This window comes from Prunus mume, linkage group LG3 (assembly GCF_029339155.1).
Source record: "Prunus mume cultivar Tortuosa linkage group LG3, ASM2933915v1, whole genome shotgun sequence".
Lineage (NCBI taxonomy): Eukaryota > Viridiplantae > Streptophyta > Magnoliopsida > Rosales > Rosaceae > Prunus > Prunus mume.
The window spans coordinates 22,446,796-22,467,661 of NC_142700.1; the positions used below are offsets into that span (position 1 = coordinate 22,446,796).

General features: G+C 35.3%; 2 protein-coding genes across 2 annotated transcripts; both read right to left on the reverse strand.

Annotated features, from left to right (window-relative positions):
• Positions 1-7,429: 7,429 nt before the first annotated feature.
• Positions 7,430-10,386, reverse strand: LOC103326771 (mitochondrial fission 1 protein A). Its single transcript, XM_008229010.3, has 5 exons — positions 10,199-10,386; positions 8,594-8,732; positions 8,241-8,377; positions 7,814-7,877; positions 7,430-7,696 (listed from the first exon to the last, which is right to left on the reverse strand). Exons 1-5 carry the CDS (start codon positions 10,289-10,291, stop codon positions 7,611-7,613), a joined length of 519 nt encoding a protein of 172 aa, XP_008227232.2. The 5' UTR covers positions 10,292-10,386; the 3' UTR covers positions 7,430-7,610.
• A 2,748-nt stretch (positions 10,387-13,134) lies between these two features.
• Positions 13,135-19,618, reverse strand: LOC148919115 (putative magnesium transporter NIPA6). The gene is made up of 9 exons (XM_089048321.1): positions 19,240-19,618; positions 19,062-19,118; positions 18,558-18,648; positions 18,278-18,438; positions 18,046-18,173; positions 17,404-17,541; positions 15,018-15,110; positions 14,096-14,216; positions 13,135-13,968 (listed from the first exon to the last, which is right to left on the reverse strand). Exons 1-9 carry the CDS (start codon positions 19,367-19,369, stop codon positions 13,832-13,834), a joined length of 1,056 nt encoding a protein of 351 aa, XP_088904447.1. The 5' UTR covers positions 19,370-19,618; the 3' UTR covers positions 13,135-13,831.
• Between the last annotated feature and the right edge of the window lie 1,248 nt (positions 19,619-20,866).

Here is a 20,866-nt window from a genome sequence, read left to right on the forward strand (position 1 = left end):
GTTATCCAATTTGCAGATAAGTTCCCTGATCAGATAATTGACAAAAATCAGTTGCAGAGATTTTTAGGTTGTCTTAATTACGTTTCTGACTTCTATCAAAATCTGAGAAAATTGTGTAAGCCTTTGTTTGATAGACTACAGAGTAATCCTCCTCCTTGGTCATCCATTCATACTGAGATAGTCAAACAAATCAAGAGTCATGTTAAGATGCTTCCTTGGCTTGGCATTCCTACAACAGATTCCTTTAAAATAGTTGAAACAGATGCTTCTGAGATAGGATATGGGGGGATTCTTAAGCAAAAAACTACTTCTACTCCTTCCGAGCAAATTGTTCTTCTATTCCGGTATTTGGACCCAGTCGCAATCTAATTATAGTACTATAAAAAAGGAAATACTAGCTATTGTATTATGCATTACTAAATTCCAAGATGATTTATTAAATCAACAATTTTTAGTCAGAGTTGATTGTAAATCTTCTAAGCATATATTAGAAAAAGATGTTCAAAATATTGCATCAAAGCAAATTTTTGCACGTTGGCAAGCTATTTTAAGCATTTTTTATTTTGAAATTGAATATCTGAGAGGAAGTGAAAATTATGTTCCTGATTTTCTTACTAGAGAATTTTTGCAGGATATGCAATGGCCAGCAGAAAAGATAAACAAAAAGAGAATCAAAACCAACCTTCCCAGTTGCCCAGAATCCTCCTTGCATCAATGAGTCAAAAGACAGTCAAAACTGAGTCTAGTTGCTCTTCTCTCCCTAAGTCTTAGTCACCCTCTTCGATTGTTCCTTATCCTAGTTTTTCTCCAATCCCAGTTGTTAATCGTTATAATCCTTTAGGTACCACAGATTGGCCAATTTCGCCCAAATTATCATCTGCCTTAGTTTCGAGTTATGATTCCTTTCAGCTTTCCTCAACCGCTACTCTCATCTCTTCTTACCCTAAGTCGTCTCCTTATGTTCACAAAAGTAGTTCTAATATTTTTATCATTGAGCCTCATATTCCTGAAATAATGAGTCCTGCCATGATTGCAAAAGAGCATTTCCCCAATGGTTTTCATTTCCTGCCACAAAGTCCTTATAAGTCCTTAAAATTTTACCAAGAAATCCTCCATGAGACCCAATCAGTTGACATTAAGCCTATCTGTGATAAACAAGATCCTCAAAAAATCCTTTATCATTCCCTTTACATTCACCAAATCCTGAGCCAAAAAAGTTGGGGAGCACATCCCTATGAGTTACGAACCCTTCCATCCAAATTTCAATATAATTATACTGATTACATTGAGTCCTGGTATTATATTTTCCTACACCAAATAGCTGATTTTTTCCATTCCTGGTTTATAAACTTTGATAGTAAATTTCACAGTGAGTTTCCTTATTGGTTCCTCCATTGGTGGGATACCCATGATCCTAAATCTGAAATATTACCGTCTCAAGTTACTGAGTTAATCACCTATTTTGCTCAAAAATATAAGTTCTCTGAGTGTGATTTATTTTTTCCAAGTTCCCAACATTTTATTGCCCATTATAAAATTCCCTGGATATTAAAGTGGCATTATGCAGTTAATTGGGAGACAAGAACTTTCTCCCGCCAATTTTCTGTTAAGTGGTGGGATCGCTTTCAGGTTCCACGAATTGCTGAATATGTTTATAGAGATTTTCCTCAAGTATCTGCACCTCAGTTGCCTAAGCAGAAGTCCTCCTCTTCCCAATCTTCTCAGACCTCCCTCTTCGTCGAAGGAAAGTCTAAAGCTGAGCTCCAAGATATTCCACGACAACTAATGCTCCAAGCCTCTCAAATGAATGATGATGAAGACAATGAGTCTCAGTCGTCCTCCAGCTGTTGCCCTCTCTCCTCTAGTCAAAAAGTCCTGATCGCCCTTTGAGATGGTCTGACTATCCTCATGGTCAAGACCCCAATGATGACTACCCAGCTTATGACCTGAATTCAGACTAAAAGCAAATCCTTCATTATGAGATTCCCCTGAGTAAAAGCAAAAGGTGGCTAGAAAAAGCATGAGCAGAAGACAAAATTGAAAGTTGAATTGATAAAAGTAGATTCCCTGAGTTAAAGCTGCAGTCTCTCTTCCCGTGTTAAAAAATCCAATTCTAGTTGAGTTACTTTACCCTAGTTATGTAATCATAGTTGAGTTTGCTTTTCTCTTATTTAAGACGGCTTCAGCCTCAGTTGTATCCAGAATGTAAAAGAGCGAAATTTTAGTTTCTCAGTTTAAATGTTCTCTCATAAACTATGATATGAAGAACAACAATAGGAACTCGAGAGCTAGCTTTCAATCTTTGTAAGCCAATATTCTCATAAGCCTATTTTCAAGTTATCAATATATTTTGAGTATTTTAAATTCATATCATTATGTTATTGTTTTTATGTTCTATATTTGTATTTTCATTAATTAGGTTCATGCTTAAACTTCGCTTATTCTATTATGTATGTCTCATCACTATCTATGCTAATCCTCTCTGGTTTTAGACCTTTCTGGTATCAGAGCCGTAAGAGTTGTAAGGATTCGTCTAAGTCGCAACTCATCCAACCCAAGTGGCTGGTTTAGGTTTTCTGAGTTGAAGTTTTGTAGTTTTCTTCTTCTACTTCTTTTATTCTTCAAGACATTTATTTGTTTTCTCTCTTAAGGTTTGACTCGTGAGTCCTCTTTCCAAACGATAAGTCCCTAGGGTAGGGCACGAGCGGTGGGCAGAAGACAGAGAGTTAGAGAGAAGATCAATAGGTTTCTTGTTGAGTAAATACATAATAGAATATATAGGGAGCTTCAGTTGAGGGATCTCTCAAATATGCTTATTTGAAAGACACCCTTGTAAGGTCTACTTCGTATCGTGTTTCACTAATCCAAACCTTCTATTTTGTAAATACTCATTCAAAGATTATCTCTACAAAAAAATCACTTGAATCCGATATCAATTGACCACTCAATTGAAGTATTGAAATTTTAGTACTTTCTTAAAGAAAAGTGTTAATTGATTTTGAAGAAGCGGTTTCTGATTTGTCTAATTTTTGCAAGGACAATCTATGAATGTAGACTTAGAAAATAGATGGTTTCAATTGCTGAAAAAATATTTGTAGGGGACCCTAAAGGGTGTCCCTCAAATATTTGAGGGATCCCTCAATAAAAGGAGACTGAATGTGTGTATATATATATATATATATACTGTCATTCTATTGAGGATCCCTCAAATAATTTTATTTGAGGGACGCCCATTAGGGTACCCTACAAATTTTTTCCTAATGATCCAAACCATTTATTTTTTAGGTCTTCATTCATAGATCATCCTTATAAAAAATTAGACAAATCGGAAACCGTTTCGACATCTAATTGTGTATTACAAAATCAATGAATACGGTACTTCAAGAAAGTACTAAAATTTCAATAACTCAATTGAGTGATCAAATGATATCGGATTCAAGTGATTTTTTGTAGAGATGATCTTTGAATGAGTATCTACAAAATAGACGGTTTGGATTAGTGAAATACAATTTGGAGTGGGGCCTATAAGGTGTCCCTCAAATAAGCTTATTTGAGGATCCCTCAATGGAAGCTCTCTGTATATATATATATATATATACCAAAAATTTCTCACTAGAAGATGTTCCCCATTTCGCCTTTCGAAAATATTGTGTTCATCATTTGTTAAAGAAAGATGACAGAGCCACTTGTGGATGGAATTTATTTAATTTGGTGGCAACGTTGCAACATTAGCATCATAAAGGCATGTGCATTTTCCATCTTGACAAATAACAGTTCTTGAAACACATGATGCTCTAACATCTTTACAATTAACGGATCCAGAGCATGTATGGTACTCTTTTGTAAGAAAAGCGGTTTGACTTTCACTTTGACGATCAAAATCAATTGGATCCAAGCACCTGCATTTGTGGTCAATGCAAATAACGGTTCTTGAAACACACAAAGCTTCTTCACAGTCCTCGCTAGTAGAACATTGTTGCTCTTCTGCTCTTATTGAGAATAATACTACAATTGCAAATGACTTATTATCACAAAACATGCCTAAGGTTTACGAAACTATCAAATTGCATCCTTAATATTTTTTATTGTCATTCATGATCTTCAAGGTTAGTATGCACGATCACAAATGGTCTCTATCGTTAGGCTCCGTCAAAAGCTCCGTTAGTTTGCTGGCGTGGCATATATGTATATCACAAAACATCCTTGAGGTTCACACACCTATCACAAATGGTCCTTACGAAATTTTTTAATTTTTTAATTTTAAAATTCATAAAATTTTTGTTTTCTTTTTAAAATTTTATGAATTATAATTATTTTAAAATATATATTAAATTTTAAATACATGTGACACTATATTATTGTAGATGTGGGCTCCATATATATGCCACATCAACAAATTAATGAAGTTTCAAAAAAATAATTTAAAATTCATAAAATTTAAAAATGAAAAAAACTAAAGGTTTAGGGTTCATAAATGGTCCTCAAGATTAAAATCCTTCCATAAATGGTTTTTTCATTTATAAATAATTTTAAAAAGAAAACCAAAATTTTATAATTTTTAAATTAAAAAATAAAAAAAAATTGTAGGGACCATTTGTGATAAGTATGTAAACCTCAAGGATGTTTTAATGATATATATGTATGCGTCAAAGAAAATAATAAGTTTTGTGAGAACCTAATGGCAGGGGACCATTTGTGATTGCACATACTAACCTTAAAACCATAAGTGACACAAAAAAACATTAAGGATGCAATCTGATACCTTATGGACGTTTTGTGATAATAAACCATTGCAAATTAACAATGTTTTTTAAATAAATAAAAAAATTATCAGTGGCCATTATTTAAATCTAATACAAATACTTTTATTGCTAGCTAATTTCACTAATTATTTATGTGGGAGAATTGAAATAATTTCACTAATTATTTATCAGCCGTTATTTAAATCTAATACAAATACTTTTATTATCCTGTCAATTATTTTTTTATTTTATTTTTTCAAATTATTGGGATATCTTCATTTTTTTTATTTTTTATTTTTGGTCAGAAATGTTGGGATATCTTCATTGTGCATGTATGGTTTGTTTTGTTTAGTTTGTAAATTTCATCAAACTAATAAACCAGATCCTTATTTGATATAATCTACATGGAAGTCATTGCATCAAATTAATAAATGAGATTCCTCTCTAAAAAAAAATTTGAGATTCCTTATTTGATAGAATCAATAAAAAAATCTTTAAATCGAGAATGGAAAAAGTATGAAATTCAAAGGAATAGATTTGAATTGTAAGTGCTACCTAACTAAATAGGTAATATTTCCAAAATTCCATTATAATGACAATTTAATTAGAGAACAAAGCCAAACCTACCATACATATACCACCATGGCCACCGGTGTCCTTGATCGCTACCTGCCATCGGAACTACTATTTCCAATGAAAAAATTTAAAAGGGTTATTCGCAGCAATGGTCCCTCAACTGTACCCGTAGTTACATTTGGGTCACTAAACTCAATTATTAATTGCAGAGGTCACTCAAATATGTGTCTTGTTGCACCACTAGTCCTTCTATCAAGTTCTATTAAATTTTCTGTCAAAAGTGAGGGTAAATTCAAAAATTCATCCACAACCCTCCCTTTCCTCCACAACTTCTAAATTTGTAAATTCGGAAATTCAGAAATTCGAATTTAATATCAAATAATAAAAATTCCCATAGATCTGCTATACAAAACTTCAAAACCCTAACCCACGGTTTGCAAACTGACGGCGAATCGAGTCTAATAAAGATTCCTCTTGTGCCGAACCTATGGTTCAACCTTCCATTCTTGTTTGCTTCCTCAGGGAGGTCTAAAGATTCATCATTTCAGCACTTACCCTTTTTCATTTTTGTTTCAAAAGTCTACAAATTTTAGCACCCATGAGTCAAATTTAGTGGCTCTTGCAAAAGGGTCGGGTTTTAAATTGGTGTATTTGAATTGTGTTCGAAGATTATGGAAGACCAATGTGATTTAGGGGAAGGGTTGGTCTGAAGGTAAAATGAGAGATCTTGAATCTATTTGCTGGTTTGAAGGATTTATTATGAATATTTGAAAATATTTTTGTTGCTGTGCAGCATTTTTTTAATTGAATTTTTTGGTGTCGGCAAAGATTGGGTTGCGGCAATGGAGGGTTGTGGATGAATTTCCAAATTTATCCTCATTTTTGACATAAAATTTAACAAAATTTGACGGAAGGACTAATGGCGCAACACAACACCTAATTGAGTGACGTCTGCAACTAATAATTGAGTTTAGTGACCTAAATGTAAATACGAGTATAGTTGAGGGACCATTGCTGCGAATAACTTATTTTAAAATTGTAGTGGTATGTTGATGGAGATTCCAAATTCTTACTATCATTCGTTTTTTTAGCAAATAAAATATATTTTCAAGATAAGGAAAATGACACATTGTGATACATTTGTTTAATTTTATATAGTTAACTCATTAAGAATAGCAAGCATGAAATTTTTTGGGTGTAACAATCATATGGCCACATGGTCTTACAAATTCTTGTATTATAATATTCGTGCAGCATAGAATTGACATTTTATGGACCATAGAGTTGGTAATATTAGTCGAACAAGAATTTGGGTAGCTATATTATCTGATATTGAATATAACTTTAGATCCTTTCATTAATGATGAGAGTAGTATTTAAGAATTCTATGCAATTTTCAATTACTTCATTCAAATGGAGGGTAACGGAATTTAGAATGGAATTAATGTTAAGTGACAAATCATGAATTTTCAATAATTGAGGCCAACATCATAATTATGTGTGTTTGTGAATGAGAAATTGTTCTCCAAAATTTAGACCATCGCTTGTACTAAAAAAAATAATTGAGGACATATCTCTTAATTTTTTTTTAAGACGAAAAATTGAAATTTGTTTATAAGTGTAGCCTACATTTCTTAAATTTTCCCTCATTTGTGTGGTTATATCAGTCATCTCCACCATCCTTCATTCAGCGCCCTCCATTGCCGACCAACAGCCCCTCCATCACCACAATCACTTTGTCCCTTCATCTAATTTAAATTTTTCTTTGCCTTTTCCATTCGATTGTGTCAAAGAAAGTGGTATTTTCTAAAGAAGTTACGTTCAATTCATCCCATAACATATTCTTGGCTCCTCTTTTGGACTGCAAATAAAATATAGTACAGAAACACAACCCAAGTAAACATTTACCAGCAAAAACAAATCAATCCCAAATAAGTATTAGAATATGCAAAAATGGGTCCCGCTGCAGATGCAAATTCATGACATGCAAACTTTTAGGCTGCGGTTGCCCCAAAACGGTGAGAGAACAAGCACAAACGATTAATAGGATTTCATCGCAAGTTCAGAACACTTCAACAAGTTATAATTCCTGTAAGGTTTCCCAAGAGAAATAAAGCAAGGAAAATCCATCTCTATTGACTTTTCTTCATGATATAAGGTTTTCCAAACTGGTTTGTTTAAGCTGCTAAAAGTTGTATAGTTTTACATCTAAAATTTATATGAACAGGGAACAGAACGGACAGGCAAGAGGATTCATGGGTCGAGCATATAAGAGAATTAAGAAGGGTTGGGTCACTTCTTGCGAGCCACAGCTGCTGCAATTCCACCAGCAATGAGTCCAACAGCAGTTGCGGCAATACCTATGCCAATCGCACCATCTACATTCAAACCAAAGGGGAAGAATTGTCAGTTGCCAAGTTACACAAATATTATATATATATATATATATATATATGGAGAGAGAGAGAGAGAGAGGAACAATGATTGATTTCTACCTCTTTTGATCTTGTCTTCATTCATTTTCTTAAGGGTCAGTGCCTGCCTCCAATCAGGTGCAATCTACAAAAGAACCATATCGTGGTAATGTTACAAACAAGTTCAAGGAAAAAGAAACAAAGAAAAAAAAACAAACATATCTCATTGCCTGCATATATATTATATAATGAGGCCAACATTTGTAAAGCAATCCGCACTACTATATAGAAAAAAAGGTTCTTGATTCACATCTTTCTCAGCATCATTATAACAGGGTGTTTTCCACCCATAACTCCTGAGGAACTTCTCTACCTCTCCACCAAGTTTGAACTATGCATGCTTTCAAAAATAGGGCAATCCACACATGCAGAGAATTTCAAAGTGTGCATGGCCGTGCGTTAAGCTCTGGTACATTTGCATAATCCAATCCGTAAAATAAAATCATACCATCAAACACTGTTCCACAAGTTCCCTACTCCTAGAATGGTCACCACCTCTGTGATACCCAACAGCAAGAAGATACAGCTTCTCTCTCAATTGCAGAGGGCTGGCATTAGCATTAGCATTAGCATCAGCCACAGAGGCTGCAAATTATAAATATATCAAGTCAGAAAAAGGCACAAAAAATCAATAAATTGAACAGCATGAAGGTGGTGCACTGCGTAATTAAAGACATCATACAGTCAAATGAGACATGGCAAGCTGACTACCTTATCTAAGAAGCCCTAACGAAAAAGTGTGTGGGTGTGTGGGTGTGTGAGAGAGAGACAGAGACAGAGACAGAGATGGAGACAAAGAACCTTCAAGCATTGCTATCCCACGTTGCACATCTTCTGGCTGTCTTGAATGAACAAGAGCCCATGATAATCGCATGATACATTCTTTAAAAAATTCATCAGAGGAACCTTTCTGAGCATCAGAAACCTCCCTTTCACAACCCTGTCATAACATGTATTCAGAAACATGAAAACATCAGATGAGTTGGCATGCAACATGACCACTCCTGCCAAACACTCATCAATAAATTCTTGCAGTCCTTAAAATGCATTTACATTTTAGAATGCTCAAAAATTACTAGTCATTTATTTCCACATCTTTTGGGATTAGGACTCTGTTTCTTTTTTCCTTTTTTAATACCCACAAATGCACCAATCCATTGTGCGGACACAGATTTGAAACTGGGGCCCCTCACCAAACCCTACAATTTTTGGGCAGCAGAAAAGACTAGCAAATAGCTAGGTAGATCCTTTTGGGAGTTTCAAACAGACCACATGGGAGCAAACCATGTGCCTGACCATTCCAGCTGACACCACGATGCTGATTAGGACTCTGTTATGAACCAGTCAATATTAGAGCTGTGTAAGGCTTAGTCATTTAATCTTTAAGACCGTAAGATCCCACCATGGTTCCAAATCACAAGGTACCACTTTTACCTTGGTGAGGTGGTAGCCATATTCCCTAGTATGTTCACACATCTACTGGTATTCAATGACTAAGCACTATTCTACCAAGGCATTATACTCCAACCTCTGGATAGCCCTTACGGAACTCCAACCCCAGTAATGCGGGTTGGCTCTCATAGATCGTTAAGAACTAGTTACTACTCCTCATTAGTTCGAGGAATCAAGGAGTAGAAGACGTAGTTACTTAAGTATTAGAGTTGTAACAAGATCCATATTCTTTATCTTACTCATCACAATATGTAAAGCACTTGATTGTTTTCACTTGTAGCAAATTAAACTGAAACTATCATGCGAGCTGCAACCACAATGCAGTTTCTAGTAAAAAGCAACATGATTTTTTTATTTTTTTATTTTAAAAAGAAAATAATAATAATTGGGAAGAATAAAACAAGAGGGAATACATCAGTGCATCATAATATAGACAAAACACTCTGATCTGGAAAGATTGTAAGGTTGGTTATTACTTCTTAAGAACCTCTACACTTTCTACAATGAGATGCTAATTGTTTTTGTAAAAGCTGTTTCAAACCCGAAATTGCAAAGGAGCTGCTGAAATCGAAACTCTTAACAAATGGAGTATCCCGCAACGATGCTTTAATAGGGGATTCAATTTTACATTCATCTAATTTAATCCCCACATCGTTATTATTATTATCCATTAAATAATTCAACGAAGTAGCCAAATAATTGCAATTAGAGAAGTTAAAATCTGGAGAAAATGAAAACCATGATCCATTATAAGACGGATTTATACATACAAGCAAGCTAACAACAAAACCTTGACAAGCAAAGTCTTTTAATATACCCTAGAAAATCAAATAATCGAATTAATTCTATCGAAAGTTAATTAGCTCTTAAAACCATAAGCTGCAAACCAATTTCACATGTATGCCAAAATTTTAAGCAATAAATAATAACAAATAAGTTTAGAAAAATGCTTACAACGATAACGTCACGGTCGCACCATGGGATCTGATCGCCACCGGAGAAGAAGTTGCCAACCGACTCGAAGAATTTCCCAACATTCGCTGCCATTCTCGTTTGGTTTGTGTGTTTTGGGGTTTTTGCTTCACGGTTCAGATAGACGAGTAAAAGCCCAAATTGAGCCTCTTTCCTCTTTCGCTTTCTTTTGGGAGGGACTTTGTTTGATATATGAAGATATTTTTTTTAATAAATTACATTACTTCAGTGCTAAGTCTTGTTTGGTCTCTCAACCCAAAAAACATATTTATTTTTTGGGTTATTTACTGTAGACGTCCCTGAATTTGGCTCCCATTTGCAATTGAGTCAGTGAACTTTTCTTTTCTGCAATTACATCCGTTAACTCGATAAATAGTTCCAATTGAGTCCTTCTGTCAATTTGGCCGTTAATTTGAGGGCTAAAACCATCCATCTAAATTAAAATATTTTTAAAATTTTAAAATTAAAGAAAAAAACTGAAAAAAGTGAAGAAAAAAATTAAATTAAAATAATAAATATACTTAAAAATGAAAATTCCAAATCCAAATCCCTCTATCTCTTTCGCTCTGTCTCTTCCTGGCCTTTGGAGGTGTAGCGGCAACTTCCAGAATCCTCTCAGGACCTGCAAAGGTCGGTCTTGTACAAAATCTTCCCCGAAGAATCCGAAGAAGAAGAAGATGACGACATATCAAAAGCAGACCTTGAGCTTCTTCCTTCTCCGGCGACTAAAACACAATCCATGACCAGGACCTCCTCCCTCTGCACCCCTCTCATCGGTGTTCTATAAACTATCGAAGGTTGTGGCCTCTCCATCAGATTCTCCGAAAGGCAAAAGCAGTGAGAGGTGGCGACGACGCTGCTTCAAGGCGTCCATCAGCGACTGACTCTGAGATTGCGCGCACAAGTACCTGAACATTTGCGAGTTAAGGTCCACATTCTCCAAGTTTCCTTTGAGCAATTTCGCCATTCTCGAGTTGCTGTGAAAACCTTCCATCAATTTGCTATGCTTTGCTCTGTGCACAAACAATCAAATTACATTTCCGAAAAAACAAAGCTTCCAAGAAATTGCAGATTATAAAAATCATTTATTGTTTCTGAATTGTACCAAATGCAATCACATAATTAGGTTTTGGATGAAAATCGCAGAGGAAGAAGCGTCAATCCAAATCCCTCTATCTTTCGCTCTGTCTCTCCTTCTCTCTCGCAACCCATTCCCCCTCTTTCGCCTTGGGACAATGCAGACGGCGATGGTGGCTTAGGCAGTGTGTTTGTGTTGTCAGGTTGGGTTTTAGAGTAGTGAGGCTTGTAGGAATTGTCAGTGCACAAATGGGTTCTACAAATTTTACGGACCTTTGAATTCATAGCATGGTTTTTTTTCTTTTTGTGGTTAAATTCTTTTATGTGGTTTCTACCAATCACAAATTGTTTGATATGGATTTGTATTGTAAACTTGTGAAGATGGAGGTGGGGTTGTTAGGGTTGATGATGGATGAAGAAGGTGGGGTTGTGGTCAATGATGGATGAAGAACCCGAAAGGACGCTTTTACCCTGTCACTTTGACAGATAAATTGACAGAGTTGGACGGTAGGATCCAATTGGAACTATTTATCGAGTTAACGAATGTAATTGCAAAAAAAAAAGTTAACGACCCAATTGCAAATTGAGGCCAAGTTCAGGACATCTACAGTAAATAACCCTTATTTTTTTCTCTCCCTGGTTTACAATCCATAGTTTTTTGTTTTTGTTTTGTCATACACTATCAAAGTGTCATGATAAGGGTTTCACGACACCTACTACTAAAGTATCATATGGCACGAGCATGAGATTACCTCCTACAAATCAACGCTTTTTAACTAGACTAGACCAATTGGCCTCTCCTTGTTTGTTTTATGCGTTTTGCTTGTCTGTTCCTCGCCCAAAGAAAATATGAAGTTACTAATATGCCCTTGAAGACAAAAATGAAGGAAAATCTCACCAACCAATCGCCGACAACAGGGCGGATCAGTGTTTTGTACCCCAAGGAGTCTTGGTGTAAAAGTCTCCATACATTTTTTTTGACAAAAATAACTGCAAAAATTAAACAATAGTTTTTTTTTTTATACTCTAATTGCTTTCCTAGCCGGAAAATGAAAATTAAGTTTCATTTATTTTTCCCTCTTTGTTACCCTAGCTATCACATATCAAAAAAGCCATCCAATATGCCCATGCACTAGCTATCACGTATCAATAAAACCATCAAATATGCACATTTGAACTAATTTCATGGGGCAAATCAACCCCAATAACCCCCCTTTGCATTCGCCAGTGGCTGACAACACGCGGTCCCTTCCCTAGAGAAAAGCTTTTTTATACCGGAAATACCACTGTAGTGTTATCTCGTGCCAATCACTCATTGCTATGTGTTTTAACTTTCCGATATGGCAACACAACTTTCTAACATGGCAAGGTGTGATAGGCTTGAGATGCCACAGTGGCATCCCTGTTATGTAAATTATTCTCCCTTCCCTGACAACCAACCCTAAAATCTCCTCTCTTTATATATGTCTCTCCTATCAGAATGGCAACAAGAAAAGCACATTCAATGCTTTCACAGTGTCATCTCTCACAAGCACATTCACTGCTTGAGCTAGACAACCAAAATCCGTGTAGAGATGATTAAACCGAAGATGAATTGCTTAAACAATGTTTTAACTAATGCATCAAACGTAAGTCTTTTATGAAACCAACCATTTAGTTTTATTTTTATTTTTAAAAAGCCTGCAGTAAATGTGTATCCAATCACACAAGGATGGCTCACACAAAATGACAAGTCTCTGTAGTATTTCATTTAAACAGAATTTGTAGGGATTGATCCAAAAGGACATGATGGATTGGTACTAGAAAATCGATTTGCACAGAAGAAAAGGTATTAGAATTGGTTTTTATTTGATCAGAAAAACGGTTGTATTGATCCAACAAAAGTCACAAACACAATGTGTGTGCATAAACATTTCTAGATCAACTCAGCAATCTTCAAAAAGTACAATCATAAGCGGTTACAGAACTCTACAAAGACGTATTTCTTATTATGCCTTCCAAAAAGCGAAAAAGGGCAAATCACCAACCCCAACCACCCCTAAAAGAATTAGTACCAATAAGCAAACTAAAAAAATCTATGTTTGAAGTCACCAGGAAAAAAATTGGGCAGAAACTTCAACTCCCCACTGACCTTGAGCTCCTTCATACATCAATTTTCGCCGTAGTTAACCTCAACAAAGAAAAGCCCTGCCTGGATATAAAATCCAGGTCTTCATGTATGCTTTGGCTTCACATGATTTTAAAGCTATCTTTCCTTATTTCATAATGTGAACAAACCACCCATTATTGAAATCTTGGACGAACTGTCTGCGAAGCCCTAGGTTAAGTCAGCATTGTCAATCCATTCCTCCTCGTCTACACAGAAAATGCAGTTGGCAGTTCAGCAAACAGCCACCACCCAGCACTGTAAGTTTGGATTTGACAAAGATGGGGCAAGCATAGATTCATCTAATGGACAATGGTAAAACAATGGTTGGCACTTAACTCTTGCTTGCCTTGTAGGTATATGGAATGGAATGGTATCATCCTAGATATGATCTAGTACAATTCTTGTCTTCTTAAGCAAATTTCCTCCGAAGGTGACCCATCTTCTTCTTCATGTTTCTCTAATTCTCCATTCCCGCCACTACAAAGTCGCGCAGATAATGAAGGTGACACAGGCATATAACTACCACCTGTTTATTTCAACAAGCATAAAGCACAAAATAATTGGAAATTTAAGAGAGTCAACTGGTTAGGAAATAGATGATACTAGAGTAGAGAGAGAAAAAAAAAAGGTAAAAGAACAGATTGGTCTCACACCTCTAAACGAAGAGCTTCTTTCAAATTCTTTTGTTGAATGCAATAAGATGGTCCCACATAATACAACAATAAATCCACATATTTCTGATAGGATGGCTCCCCCACTTTGGTCATCCCAATCCTAAAATCATAAAAAGCAGTATGTAATTAATGTCATCAAACTAACTCCACAATCAACAGCCTGTGGTTTTAGTAGAAGAACAAAAAATATTTTGCTAGAAAGAATGGTCACATAGCATTCTATGCAAAAAAATATTTTCTGTAAGTTGGTCTAACCTATTTTCTGTAAGTTGGTCTAACCAAGAAACTGAAATCTGACTCTGTTTCTTCTCTTTTATAGTGCAGATATACATCACATTTTAAGCAGTAGAAATTGAGTGTCTGAACAACAATTCTGATACAAAAAGTAGAGCAAACCCTTTAGAATTCTCCCTGTCATAAAGTTAGCCCTCCAATTTGGATCAAGAGTACTGGATGGCTAAGTTTGACTAATTCTAATATAGGTTAATTTTAAGTATAGTTAGTAGCACTGACATTGTACACTTTCGTCAGCTTTTTATGAAGTCCCTTACCAATTCCAATCAACCAAAGAACCAACATTTTTTCATGTCAACTAAATTAATGGACCTGGCTTTAGCCTCATAAAAAGTGTGATTTTCTTAACTGGATGATCTTTGCTTGAAATGCCAAATCAGATGTTATTATCCACACAAGGATCTACTGGAGCTACTTTTCAGTGTATGCCTTGTAGTCACATTCCAGATTCATGCCTTCTGTTAAAATCAATCACATTAACAACAATCCAACTTGGAACTGAAGCTAGACTTGGCAAAGAGATGACACCATGACATGTCCAACTTATAATACTATCACTTAACAATACCTTAAACAATTTTTTTTTTTTTTTTTAAGGGAACAATACCTTAAACATTATGACACTAGCAATGATTGCCAGCGTTGTAAACATGACATAATAAATAGGGGACACGACTGCAGTGTTGAATGTATCAAGCGCCTGAAAAATCAGAGTTGAGTGGTTCAGTAGAAAATATGAATACAAAGATTCCTTTAATTCTTCTAAAGAAACATACATATATATGGTATACATGTATCCTTGAATGTATCCATATATATGTTCATGCACGCGCAAAAAGCAAGAGCCAAACTACTACTGCAATAAAGAATAACCCTCAAGTTATTTTTACCTTTTAATTATGTTTTTTAAGATGCTTACAGAAATGTTGACAAACCAAGTTATATATCTTTTATTGTAATGAACTAGATGAGACCCAAATAGTTGTACCAAATTAAAAAAGCTGTGGATGCATAACTAAGGATTGCATGCTTTCTTTCTGATCTGAATGCTTTTCCACCTAGTAAAAAAAAGCTGCCTTATATTATACATAAACTAAATTACAGTGTCATGGGATGGAATAATTTAAAGTAAAGAATTCAGTTGAGATAATAAGGCTAAATTAATTAAAACAAGACTAAAAGGACTATTACCGTCCCGTCCAATTGAGCAATTTAGCTATAAATAATAAATATTAAGTAAGTCCCTATATTTGAAATCACTCCTCAGAAATGGGCCCTTAGGTTCTTTATTCTCTACAATACCGACCTCATTACTTTCTTTTTTTTCATTATGCCCCTCCTATTCAGGATTTCACAAAAAATAAATAAATAAAAGAGAGGAATCAGTAAAGCAAACTCCTGGAAATTTCAGAATAACTATTTTCATGTATTCTCAAGTCAATAGCAGAATGTGAGTTAAATTGAATTGACTAACTGAGTATTTCTAAAGAATCTTAATATGCAGCCCAGATTCCAGCCATGACCCAAATAGGCAAGCCAGCTATGTTCTACCACATTGGTTCATTGAATGTAAGATATGAAACATTCTAACAAATATAACCTAAGAAATCTTAGGCAACTGGAAACTTGTGCAAAATCGTGTTCTTGCCAGCAAGAATTGAAGTAATTAAACTATCCTGAGGAATTACATCAATGAGCCATGCTTGATGGCTTCAGTTGAGTTCCAAACTAGAATCCAAGGGATAAACATGCAACATTCAGAAAATATCCTCTACCACCAACTGAGGAGAAACAAAAGTGGCAGGAACCCTTAAAGGTTTATCAAAGGCATGGTATATCCAAGGCTCAAGCCATAGTGTGGCACAGTTGGGTTGGGTGCATTAAGGATAGTAAATAGTTGGGCTTGGGCAAGTTCAGTCAATAATGGTGGACTGTTTTATTTTAACATTATTTAAGGTAAGGATACTTAAATATACCTAGGGTTTCTCTTCCGTTTTCTGTTTGAAGAGTCGTTTTAAGGCTGTTTAAGTGAAGGATATTTTAGTACTTTTTTATCCAAAGTTCTTAGGTTTAGGTTCTATAAATTATCTAGTCGTGATCATAGAGAACAGATTTTGATGATTGAATAAAGTAACATCAGCTTTACTTCTCTCAAGGTATGTACGATGCAACCTGAGCCTAGGTGTGATGCCTAAGGCCTCTATAAGTGATTCCAAAAACACTATTGGTGTGATGCTATTAGTTTCTATCGTTTTCTTTTAATTTTCTCCTTGCATTCCATAAATTTCCATTTTGATCTTACTTGGATATTATTTCTCTTTGTCCTGCATCACCACCACTCTTTAAATGACATGTAATATGTTATCAATGCCACCAACCACTCTAGTGAAGAAAAAAAAATTATATGAAAATATGAGTAAGAGATGTGACAACCACATGTTAACATGGAAACTATACTGAACATTACACAGAAATTTGAAAAGATCATATGACATGAAATTATCCTATGATTAATTGTAGTTAAAGCCTCCACCGAAGGCAGCTACAGACTTTGAGTTGTACAAATGTATTTTCAATACCGATTTTTTTTTTCTTTTGCAGCATATATTCATTAGAAAACTGCTTTCTTTGACTAACTTAGTAGTGAGGATAGAACAAGATTAATCTTAAAGACGGGAAAAGGTCTAAAACTGAACAAAACTTGATGGGTTTCCCATACATCCTCTGAAAAGTATGTAGAACCACTCGTCCCTGAACTTGTCAAATTTTATAGACTAAACAAAAGCCTACTTATGTTCAGACTACTTTTTCTGTTAGTGATAGATGCAATGCACAAGAGCAAAGCAAACGGCAGGACAAGGGAATAGCCAGAAAACTATTCTGGAGAAGGGGAAAGGTGGAAGAACAGTACAAGAGCAAGAACTTCCAAAAGACTCCTATGAATCAGACTATGTCCATATCTAACATATTCACAATGAAATGGAGTTTCTAACCTTATTCAAATAATTCATTTGAGTGATAACGCATGTAGCTACGACCAACATAAAAAACCACGTCTCTGGATAGATTAACTGATTCTTCCCCTCAAAAGTTAATTTCAGAGCAGTTCCTAGGGCTTTAACACTCATCACCTGCAGAATCATGGAAAACAATGCATGTAAATTACGAGAGATCCAGATATTATTAAAATTGAAAGGAAATAATTTGATAACAAAAAATCATTTAAAGCAGACTACAGGGGCTGTGTAGATTGATGTGCTAACAGAAATTTGTCTTCATCCAACTAAGTAATCAGTTTGACTTATGTATCAATTACCCACCCAGTCCCCACCCTATACTTTCTCGAAATAAATCTGTACTGTAACTTTAGAATGAAATTTGAGCATGAAGAACTTACAGGTTGATATTAGAACAATTTGAACACTAGTTTTATGTGTGAACTTTGTGCTTAAAGTTTAAATTCTTACATTCTGTATAATGCATAATTATTTTAGTACAGGAAGACAAGAATGAGAGAGGATCAGGTTTCCTCTTTATTTTTATTTTTTTGGAGAACACCATAGGTTGAAAAGAGAGAAACTCAATACAGTAAGACAGAAATGAACTAAAGCTTATAAGTACTTGAAACAATTTACCGAGAGAGAACCCATCAATGAACAAATGCCGGTGAAAACTAGCACATTCGTGTGCCCACACTGTGGTGCAAAATGGAAGACTAGTATGAAAACCAGAACAACCACCGAGCCCACATAAAGCAAAAAAGCTGAAATAGACAGTATATGCTGTTAATTTCCAATGAAGAATCATATAGAGCTCAAGAAAACAGAGAAAAAGGAATTCGAATAAAACAAATAGCCTGAATCAAACCTGGCTGAGTTGCCATACTCCATATTTCAAGAACTGACGTTATAGAATGCTCCTTTGGTGCATGGATAACAATAATGATAGACCCAGCAATGCACATTACACAGCCCAGAACTCCAAGCCGGTGCAACCTCTCCTTCAAGATAAAATGAGCCAGCACAGCACTACACCATACCATTCAATTTTTAAACATTATTAGTAAAACCTAACAACATCATAGGACATGATAAAAATATATACGAACGACCAAGCACGGAATCAAAAGCAATATATGAGCAGTTACCTTACAATTATACTTAATGCACCGAGAGGGGTAACAAGAACTGCCGGAGCAAATGCATAGGCAACAAAGTTTGCAATCTCTCCAACAATCACTATATCAAAAATCATAAATCAAGAGAGATTCTGCAAACCATCAGTGGAATTGAACGAACAAAATGAGTACCAAAACCCGTACTTTTAACTGACATAGTGACATTGGAAAACATCAATTGCTACAACGCAACAATAGCATTACTTCCATGGTGAAGAAAATTATTTCCCATGACAAGCACTTGAACTCGATTACAAAATGAAGCACGAATGGTGATGCAATACCAAAAACTCATAAGAGCAAGTAATGACCATAATCCATAAAGTTTTATAGACAACATGGCCATAACTATTTGCAGAATCTATATTCAACGATAAAAATATACAAAAAACGACAACAGTTATCAGAATTTTGGCTGTCTTACAAACATTATGAAACAGAACCAAAAAGCCAAAAACAGAAGTAGAAGCTTACTTGTAATAAAGCCCAGCCACCACAGAGGCTCCAAGAGATAAGAGTACCCGCCATAACCTACAACAATCAAGGATCAATAACAAACCAATCAATAGAAGAAAAAAAACCCCATCTGATAAAACCAATATAGGTAAAAGAAAAACCGAGATTGAGAATAAATAAATGAACAGAAAGTCACCAGCTCTGACCCCAGAAGCAGCTGCGGCTCTTCTGAGGCCTTTCTTCTTGATAATAAAGCTTGCCCCTATGAACCCACTTGAAAGCAAAGCCAAAACAAAGCCTTTAAGATTGTCTTTGGAGAAACCCATGTCGAATATGTCTCTCTCTTTCTGAAATTTTCGCTGGTTTCTTCATGGAAATACAACAGAGTCAAAAAATTTGGGAGATCATCACCTCGTTGGCAAACCTTGGTGAATAATATGCTCTTTTTCAGGTTGCCGGGATGTGGGGACAGCAACGGTGTCAAGTAGAGGTAGAGCTACATTATTTGAGAGATTGGGCTCGTCCTTTCTCTATTTCTATTTTTGTCGCTTCTAAAATTCGTGAAAGACTAGAGACAAATTGCCAAATGAGATTGGTCCACGAAATACTTATTTTTGAATTGACTACATGAAACTTCCCGAATTTTGAAGGTGGTTTCGAATTGTTACCAAATTGTAGGTGTCTTTTAAATTGCTATCCTGTTATAAAATGAAGAGGATTTTGGAGAGAGATTTGGAAGAAGAAAACTCATTTATTCTTGTGTTCTAGTTCCTCATTCTTATTATTGTTGGTGTCTATTTATAGGCATAAGTAATACACTTATTGGTGGATCTAAGAATTTTTCAGTGGATGTGCAATTTTGAAATACTAAAAGCTTTAAAAAAATTTACAGCCAAATAGCCTTATAATTTAAACAATGCAAATTTCATTTATATGCCAAAAACGAAACTGGTGCGAGTGCAACAGTTGATAAAGAAGAAAAAAAAAAGCGCAGCATGTTTCATCTTTTTTTCTTTCTTTCTAGATTAACTATGAATTACATTCGAACATACTTTGGAGGTTTGATTGATACAATATTTTGTTCCTTGGCACAAGACTTGATCGATGAATCCGTTTTTATAAAAGACTTGGAGTTCTCTACAAAAAGAAAACAACAATAATGGTTTTGATATTGGCCAAGGACTGAATAAAAATAATAATAATAAAACTTATCACTAACAAAAACAGAGGAAAGGAAGCAGAACTAAAATTGCTGAAATTCAAAGGCAAGGACTCCATCTCTGTTGAAATTCATATTAGGATTTGGGATGAGGCATCTTGCATGATTAAAAGCAAATTGAGATTTGCTGCATATCAGTGATATCACCTTGCACAGCTTCTTCAAATTGGATTGGGAGGCTTTCATTCCGTGTCAGTGATTTGCAAGGTTTTGTTTTTTTTGCCTGGCCCAAAACGAGCGTCGTTTTGGCCAGACTTTAAAAAAAGTAAGGCAAGTGAAAGAAGAATACTGTCGGTATTTGCTCAAGCAGGTTGGTGGGCACCATAGCAAAGGGGCAACTCCGACACCTCCAAAGCTTTTTCCGACAATGGGAGGTGCAACTGCACCTCCTTGCGCCTCTGTGGGTCTGCCACTGAATACACCATTCACTACGATTTAAAATATAATATAGGGTGGTGAGTCATATGATAGGTTTCAAATATAATGATAGAATTGTGGGGTAAGTATATAATGGTAGGGATGATTGGTAATGATGGGCATTCATATTAATCTATATTGATTTACAACATGTATTTGCAACACTCCCCCTTTGATGTCCATCATG

Coding starts and splice junctions, on each gene's coding strand:
- LOC103326771 (XM_008229010.3), bottom strand. CDS start 10,291: ATGGCAGCGAATGTTGGGAAATTCTTCGAGTCGGTTGGCAACTTCTTC. Junction 8,733..10,198: donor GCGACCGTGACGTTATCGTT/GTAAGCATTTTT, acceptor ATGTTATGACAG/GGTTGTGAAAGGGAGGTTTC. Junction 7,697..7,813: donor TGAAGACAAGATCAAAAGAG/GTAGAAATCAAT, acceptor GTTTGAATGTAG/ATGGTGCGATTGGCATAGGT.
- LOC148919115 (XM_089048321.1), bottom strand. CDS start 19,369: ATGGGTTTCTCCAAAGACAATCTTAAAGGCTTTGTTTTGGCTTTGCTT. Junction 15,111..17,403: donor AAATGAATTATTTGAATAAG/GTTAGAAACTCC, acceptor CTGATTTTTCAG/GCGCTTGATACATTCAACAC. Junction 13,969..14,095: donor AAGAAGCTCTTCGTTTAGAG/GTGTGAGACCAA, acceptor TGAAATAAACAG/GTGGTAGTTATATGCCTGTG.